The 9,027-nt window shown below is 41.2% G+C and overlaps 1 protein-coding gene across 1 annotated transcript in view; it reads left to right on the top strand.

The window, feature by feature from the left end:
* The window catches only part of METTL2A (methyltransferase like 2A), a 9,730-nt gene extending 5,455 nt beyond the window's left edge, over positions 1-4,275 (top strand). The window contains exons 7-9 of the mRNA XM_025047128.1: positions 1,124-1,230; positions 2,570-2,635; positions 3,461-4,275. Coding sequence (XP_024902896.1) covers positions 1,124-1,230; positions 2,570-2,635; positions 3,461-3,618 — 331 coding nt within the window. The 3' untranslated portion in view covers positions 3,619-4,275. The remainder of the gene's footprint in view (positions 1-1,123; positions 1,231-2,569; positions 2,636-3,460) is intronic.
* Positions 4,276-9,027: the final 4,752 nt, after the last annotated feature.

Here is a 9,027-nt window from a genome sequence, read left to right as displayed (position 1 = left end):
CGTAGGTAACATCTCATTATTGGCCTTTTTAAATGCTTTAAATAAGCTAGGTTTATTAACAGCACAAAATTTACAGTGAAGCTTAACATAGGTGTTCTCTCATCCTTAAGTTCTGTGAAAAACTAAGGTACAGTAGAATTCCATAAAATCAAGTTTAGGTAAAAGGAAATTCAATTGCTATAGCCTAAAAATAATATTAAAGCCTCATAGCCTTCAACAACCTGTCGTCCTGGTAAAATACCGTCTCAAGGAAGGAGTGTTGGTTGGAGACCCAGGAGAGTGATCTAGCCCGTGTTTCCTCTAGAATAGCATTGAGTCATCTGACCCGACAGGGATATTGTGAGGGTACAATAAAGGCAGATGGAGGGCAGACCAAAGGGCCCAGCATGCTTCTCGGCATTAATAACTGCAGAAGTTCGAATGCTTCAGACTTTTTAAAACTGACATAGACTGAAACAAAACATTAAAATTAATTGATTACTTGATATTTAAATAGACTTTCAAGTGGGGTTTTTTTGTAAGTTTGTAGCATTTACACCTCTGAATTTAGTAAAGCTGAAACCGGCACTAAATCTCAATATGGAAAGTGTGGAAAGAAATGTGAAGTGCTCTGCCCATAATTACTCATTTGCATACTGTCACCATGTAAATTACGTGTTCTTGAGGCTCAGTCTTTATTTAACAAATAGAAAGATCAAGTCTCTGCACTCAAACAGCTTGGGCCTAATGAGGCAGGCAGATGAGTCAGTCAGCTAGCAGTCCCACACCTGGTGAGACGTGGAAGCACAGGGCAGGGATGGCTTCCCCGTGAGGTGATCCCAGGAGGAATAGGAAGTGAGCCAGGCAGAGGGTATGTCACTTCCCCCACAGTGGAGCCCTAAGGCGGAAGGAAGCAGGTTATCCTCGGGCCTCTTCATACCAAAGGCAGTGGATTGAAGCCACAGTTGTGAGCAGGCAGCAGAAGGCACACAAGATTGGTTGTGTGCTCTCAATCTAACCGAAGCAAGGGCAGAGGATCTAAGATTTCAGGATTAGCAAGTCCGTGGGCTTTTCAGAATATGTGACAAGGAAAAGGAACCCTGTCCTTAAAGAAACCTGATCTTCATTCCCTGTTTCCCCACAGGATGCAGAAGGCTATCAACAGGCTGAGCAGGCTTCTGAGGCCTGGAGGGATGATGCTTCTGCGAGATTATGGCCGCTATGACATGGCTCAGCTTCGGTTTAAAAATGGTATTTTGCTCCTGTAATCAAAACAATAGTTTTGCCATCAGAACAGAATAGAGACTCTAGAATTATAGCTCCATAGATAAACCCACTTGATACATGACAAGAGTGGTCTGTTTTTGAAGACTTGTATAATCCAGTGTTAGGGAGGTCTTTTTAACTAAGACAGCTACTTTTAGAAGAGCTATTTTTACAAAAAGACATTTGATTACATAAGTAATTTTAAAAGTGGTATGGCAAAAGATGCCATTAAAAAGTTAAAGGACAAATATTTTTGGTACATAGAACAGATAAAGACTTAATATCTATGCTCTTCAAGGGGCTGTTGGCAAATTGATAAGAAAGATCAGTAACCCACCCAAAAAACAGGGAAGGGATATTTTAGAGTTGATTCACAGAAGAACATAGCCAAATGACCAAAAACAAAACTTCAAGGAAATAAAAATAACAATGAGATCCAGTTCTTAAACCTATTGCTGGCCAATTCAAAGAAAGTGATATGTTCCTCCATTACTGGTAGAAACATGAATCATTATGACCTTATTTAAAGCACCCTGTATTATCTGTTGAACCCAACAGTCCTGGAAATTCTTCAAGAACCAATCTATAATATATGCATAAGCAAAATCTTGAAAACAAAGTGAATACCTCTGGATAGGGGATTGTCGTGCCTGCCATGTGAGGCAGACCCCATACCGCTGGCTCAGGAGTGGAGGGTGTTGCCATTGCATTACCAAGGGAGGAAAACTGTACCTGAGAATTTTAAACTTGATCCCACATATAATGACAGCTGGGGAGAAATACACAAGGAAGCAAAAGAGCAAGTAGATTTTATTGACATTCAAAAGGTGAAGGATTTCACACCAGGTTAAATTGGCATAAATTCGGGGGCATAGCAGAAGGATAAGAGTGTCCAGGATAAAACTGTGTGTGTTATCATTTATGAATGTGTGTGTAAACATTCATAAATGAAGAGACCTTAAGTTTCCTTTCCTTAAACTCAACTATACTGCTTGATTTCTATTTTTTTTTTTCCTTTTTTTTTTTAACAGTATTTATTTAATCAGGGAAGCGGGGAAAACACCATCTGTTTCAGTGTCACACAGAACTCTAAAACAGACCTGAGAATCTAGCACTGTGGTTTGAATATTCCCCTTGGGCTGCTCTTGTCCAAAGCACCATTCCTTTGTAGGAGAGAAATTGAAGATTCCTGCCAAGTACCAAATATGACCAAGAAAATTCCATTCTCTGCCCAAGAAGTTAATCTGTGATGTACATTTGATTGACAGTAAAGTTCAAAGAAGTGCTTCAAAGTTTTTCTAATTTTTACCACATCACTCTGCAGGTCAGTGTCTGTCTGAAAATTTCTATGTGAGAGGTGATGGCACCAGAGTTTACTTCTTCACACAAGGTACGAAAATACTCATCTTTGCTTATTATGCTAACACTCCCAGAGTACCATATTAAATGCTCATTGGTGTACTTTCAAAAGTAAAATCATCTGGCCCTCCTTCCTTTTGCAGCCTTTTCCTGCCCTTCCCCATCCCTCACAGCCGACCTGAACCGTTCACTGTTCTCCAGATAGGCTCAGCTTGTTCGCACTTCTGTTCTCCTCCTTGCTCTTCTTTATGCTTTTCCTCTCTGTCACTTTGTCCACAACGGAAAACCAGCCTGTTTTGCAAGAGTCCAGCTGTTTCACCTGCTAAGCTGGATTATGTCTTAGGTGCATCCGAGTTAAGGTGAATTTAGCATTCACTGCTCTCCTCTGCTCCTCGCCCGGCTGCGAGTTTCCTCCTCCACCATTGCCTTAAGAACACTCCATTCCTGGGCCCTTTGTCAGATCATAGACTTTTTTGAGCCTTTGGTTAAAGTGATAGAACCTCTCCCCTTTAAAAAAACAAAAAAAAGGCTTTAATATACATATATGTAGATTTTTTACATGTAATGTTAAGGCGTCCACAGAGCCCTTGTGAAAATTTCTCCCCATTAGCTGACTCCTAGGGAAGCTCTTCCTCTGGATTCTAGACTGCCCTTCCCAGATGGTTTGGCTTCTGCTACCTAAATGTGAACTTGCTATTACCAAGCCACTACTGCATTTATAACTAAACAGCCCCACTGAAGTCATTTAAAAAGTACAAATAGTGACAGCGATCTCAAGGAGCTCCATTTAACATGGGAAGTGGTAAACACTTTTTTCTTCAGGGGAAAATATATAAACATCTCTTTTCTAAACTAGATGAACTGGACACACTTTTCACTACTGCTGGACTGGAAAAGGTTCAGAACCTGGTGGATCGCCGATTGCAAGTCAACCGAGGGAAACAGCTGACAATGTACCGAGTTTGGATTCAGTGCAAATATCGCAAACCTCTTCTGTCCAACACTGGCTCCTGACATGGTGGGAGCTCACTGGGACATTTTAAAAAGAACACCCACAAATGGCATCTTGTTGATGTTGGATAGCTCAAGGATTCAAACAAACTTGAGCCTTGAACCTAGGAAAAATTACTTTTTATCAAGATTCTAACAATTATCCTTCATATTTATGAAACCCTTTACTATATACTTTTTCTCAAGTTTTTTCTTACTTTGAGATCTCAGAGACTTGCCATTTTGTTAGTTATCTTAACTGAAACATGAGAATTAGGAATTTAAAAGACAACAGGAATTTATTTCCATGTGAAAGTATTATATATGGTAAAGTATCATTTGACTATAAGTTTTATTGAATTATTTGAGAGTTCAGATACCTGGTTCCATGATATTTTAAGTACTTTTCCCCCCTCTAACTTGTGTCTAAAAATTAAAAGGATCTTCACTTTTAGGATTGTATATTTTTATTGTGCCCTTACGTGTTTGACACAAAAGGAATTGGGAGAACCTTATTTTAGCCACATCACTGAAGTGGCTAAATGTGATCATCATCAGTGTTACTTTTTTGTTCTGCTTGTTTTCATTTACCACTTTTACACGGTTCTTTCTTGGTGGTCCATAAGTTATATGATATATTCTTAATTTTACCAAATAAAAAATTTCAATTCTTCATTCCTACATTTTGGATTTTCAACTTAAACTTAGATACTTTAGTAATTGTTTTATTATTTTACTTACATATGTGAAAACGTGAAGACACAAGCAATTTTTAAAATAATTCCAAACTTAAAGGTATAGTACCAGGAGTATTACGAAAATAGTTTTTTTTAATTGAATCATTTTTAAGAGTAAGTTGCAAGGTGATGACTCAACACTCCTACATACTTTAATGTTTAATTCCTGTTTTAGGACATTCTCCTATATCAAGTCCATCAAAAGTAGAAATTTACATGGAAACACTGCCATCTACAGATAACCAAGTTTTCCTAGTAATCCCAATATATCCTTTATTCGTACTCCCTCTACCCACCCCGCTCCCCCCCCCCAAAAAAAATCCATTTTGCTGCGTTTAATAGTCATGTCTCAGCCTCCTTTAGTCTGGAACAATCTTTTAGGCTTGTTTTCATGACCTTGTATTTGAAGATTACAGACTATTTTTCAGACTGTTCCTCAAATTGTGTTTGTTTATGTTTCCTCATGATTTGGTTCAAGTTCTACCTTTTTGGCAGGAATATCAGAAGTGATGCTGTGCTTCTTCTATTGCTTCCTATTGGAATATAAGCTTTTGAATTAAGCCAGTATTGGGGATATTAACCTTGATCATACGATTGAGGTGGTGTCTGCTGCAATTCTCCACTGAAAAGTTACTAGTATTTTGTAGATTAGTGCTTTAAGACTGTATAAATATCTCATTCCTCATCAAACTTTACCCCTTGGTTTTAGCATCTAATTGCTGTTTCTTGACTTGAATTAATACCGTTATGGTGGCCATGTAGTATTTTCTAGTTCCATCACTCTTATTTATTGGTTGGCATTCCCAACTCCCATGATCCTTACATTGGGCCAATCCTCTCATATATAACCATTCTCCTCTTGCCACCACCCGCATATGGATGCCCTCCTCACTCCTCTTGGTCTGACACCACACTGCAAGTCACTGTTGTCACCACTCCCTCAGGCAGACACCTTTCTCACCCTGCCCTGGGTCCAGTACCCCCATGAGGCCATCACCACCTTGCTATAATAATGTCTACCTTGCTCGGCTTCAGCTAATGAGTTTTAAAAGGTGGGAGGAAAGGAGCTCCCATCTTTTCCATTTGTACTAAATTTATTTTAAAAAGAAGAAAGAATCACTGGAAAGGTATTTCATTTATCTTTTGAAACGAACAGATAGATTAACCCAAATGATCCACTGAAGACCTTCCTTTGGCATCTCTGAAGCATTTCAAAGCATCTTCCTAGCCTCTGACTTGAGCCTCGGGCTCACATAAAAAAGATGAGCCTTTTCCTGCCCCCTGCTCCTTTTTCTTCTCTGCCATCTGCTAAGCTCTAATAGAGAAGTGTTTCTGAAACTGATCTTCCTAAGTAGTGTTAATTTGGCTAAAGAGATCAATGTTGTTTGAAAAATGAGGGACAGTTTAATTTGAGACAGGTGCACTGGAGCTGTTGGAGTGGAGCTGTGTTCTTGAAGCGGTGTCAGGGCTCAAGGTATAACACGGTTCCCCCAGAGAGCATGGGTCCTTAGAAAAGGGATTCATCTCCGATTTTGTGTACTTCTCGAGCCTGGCCTCTGCTAATGCTGTCAAACCTATGCTTTGCAATGGGTCCACTACCTCCTTTCATGTAAGTTTATACTCTTGGGCTCCAATTGGAAATTTAGGGCTTTGGAACCTTAATAGGAAAAGGAAAATCTAATGAACTAAGACATCCTACTTACTTTTAATTGATTCCTCTCTTTGCTTAAAGACATTACTTTAGTAGTAGTGGGAGTTCTGTCTGTGGCCTAAAAGAGGAGCTGAAGACAAACAGCTTCTTTCACTCTGTTCACAAAGGCCTGTTCTCTGTGACTGCAGCTGCTATTTTCAGAGTGTGGCTGCATCGATGCATTACAGATTGTATTTTCTTAATTTGGTCTGCAGGTTCTGATGTGAGAGGTGGAAGAAGTGCCGATGGTGAATTTCACAGGTAAAAACACTGAATTGGTACGTCACTTTATTTCAATGAATTTCTAGGTTCAAGATTGGACATTGTCTCTTGACTATTGTCAGTGGACTGCACTGTATGACCAAGTTACAGGACTAATAGCTGTCATCAGATTCCTTGCTTCAGAGGAAGACCCTGAGACACAATAGCCAGAAGCTTTGTCCAAAAGCTCAAGCTTGGCATCTTCACCCGGACGTGAACCCCAAATTGCATTGATTCCCTGCTACCCTTCCTTTGAGTTTGGGTTTCTCCATTAGAACTTAAAAATCCTTAGAAGGAGCCATACTTTGAACATTAATCAGCAATAGAGAAATACCTCCAAGGGGATGAGCAGGATTCAAGAACGCCCTGATGTACCCTGCTCTTGGTAAGCACCCCACGCCCTCCTCGGCTTTGCTTCCCTTTATTCAATATTTATTAGGTGATCGAGGCTGGCAGTGGAGTTCACTAAACGATGAGTTCTTGGGGGAACATTGTATTCTCAATAGCACAGTAGCACAGCATCTGGTCCGTGGTTGAGGCACAATGAATGAGGACTGAATGACTAAATAACTTCTTCCTACCGTGCCTAGCATTCCCCCACCTCCTGAGACACCCACTGACACAGTTTGTAACCTCAAGACCACAGTGTACAGGACTACGGTAGCAAGTATCAGCGCTCAAGCTGGCTTGAATAAAAAACCAATGTGGAAGGAGACGGAGTCTCATGGACCCCCAGGGCAGAAATGTAGAGGCCTCTGAAGAGTCCTGGGAGGTGTCTACTCACCACCGCTGCCTCTGGCTCTCGACCTCTGCTCCTCAGTCCGCTTGGAGGAGGTGACCATAACCCACCCCCAGAGGCTTGCTGTCTCAGTCATAAGTGTGCTGTGTGTGCTGCACGTGCACATTTAGCTGTGATGTGAGCAATTCCTAGAATGGGTTTATAGGCCAGGCGGAGTCTCCAAAAGGCATCCACAGAACACTTCCCCCTTCCCAAATACCAACATTGAAGTACCTTCATTATTTACTTATCTTTTAAATTTACTTACATTCTTAAATTTATTTTTAAAGGAACCTATATCACTGCTACAAAAGTAAAATAGTATCACTTGTCACGAACGGAAAGTATTTTTAAAAATAAATACAATGAAAAAAGAATAAATTCTTGCTGGATCCCTTTGGTGTCCAAAGGCTCTGAGCTGTTGGCCTGGAAACAGCAATAAACAGAGCCAAGTCACAACCCTCTTGGAGGTCACGTTTGGATGGGGAGATCTCAACAACAAACCCATAAAACATGCAGCAGGTGGGCATGTACCAGGAAGAACTGAGCAAGGTAGGGATCCTAGAGAGGTAGCAGAGAAAAGGAAAGGACCTTCTGGGATGGGCTGGACAGGGAAGGTCTCTTAAAGGAGGTGACATCCTTCATGGGACGTCTGGGGGGAAGAGCCTTCTAGGCAGAAGAAACAATCACTGCAGAGGCCTAAGGATCATGGTAGACTCCCACACTCCACACCGCAGTGTGGGGAACACTGTCATAACTTATGGGGCCATTAGTCACTCTTGTAATACACATACCTGCCTTTAGCATTTTAATGAGTACTAACCAGTGCACTGTGTATCAAAAAGGCGTAAGAATGATCACCTGTTTCCTACTGTAACAGGCCCAGCCAAGATCTGGATTCTTCTCAGTTCACCTAGGGACTATGAAAAGTATGAAGCCAGCCAAACTCACAAGAGTCTGGTGTATAAAACCAGGATTATTGGCCTGTGATCTGAGACATAACTGACAAGCCAAGGGGATTTCTCTAGGAAAGGAAGCTGCTTGAGAAACTGAAGATCAGAAGTTGATTGTTAAGAATACACCAAAGCCCAGGAGTTGAATGGCACCAAGAGAAGTTTCTGTCAAAGCCATGGCTGTCCCAAGGTCCCCCACCCACACCAACGAAACAACTGCTGAGCAGATCTGTAGTAACACTAACAGGCGTTTGTTTAGACCTTAATAATCTTCAAAAAGTTTTTTATATATTTAATTCTCACAGCACCTCTGCAAAGTATAATTATCTCCATTTTATAGACGAGGAAATCTGAAGTTCAGGGAGGGTAGGTGGTTTACCAAGGTCAGACACTAGTGTTAATCGTAAGGTAATTAGTTTAAGATTAAGGAGGGGTGATTTGATAGAAATGATATTTGACATAATATAGGGGTTTAAATATTCTTGGCTCCAACCAACTCTGCCTGCCCAGAAAATGTTACACCTGCTCGGAGATTACCCATGCTGCCTGCCTTGTTGGAAAGGGAGGAGGAGAGAAGGCGCTGGCTCCTGCCCACCCCCACCTCACCCCTAAACCTCCGACGGAAAAAGAAAACCCTGCAACTATCAGAAGTGTAATACAACTATCAAAAGTCCATGAAATCGGCTACATAAATTGTGCTGGTTTTGCAACATAGTACAAATTGCAACATTTTGTCAAAATAGATTTTAATTCGGCACCTGTACCCTGTAGCAGGGACCCGCCTGTGATACTCAGCTGGGGTGAAGGGAGAACCTGGATTCTGCCACCTTATCTTCCCGAGGGTCTCCACCAGGCCCAGGACCGGCATCACAGGCTGTGCCCTGTTCATTTGCACAGTGCCAGGAGATCACAGGGGCCCACGCTAGGTTTGATGCTCTGCCGTTGCTATCTTGAAATTCTTAATTTGTTAAGAAGGAGCCCCACAATTGTGTAGCCAGTCCTGCTGCTGCTTCT

The sequence above is a fragment of the Pteropus alecto genome, unplaced genomic scaffold, assembly GCF_000325575.1.
Source record: "Pteropus alecto unplaced genomic scaffold, ASM32557v1 scaffold134, whole genome shotgun sequence".
Classification (NCBI taxonomy): domain Eukaryota; kingdom Metazoa; phylum Chordata; class Mammalia; order Chiroptera; family Pteropodidae; genus Pteropus; species Pteropus alecto.
This window is presented reverse-complemented; position numbering and strand designations above follow the sequence as displayed.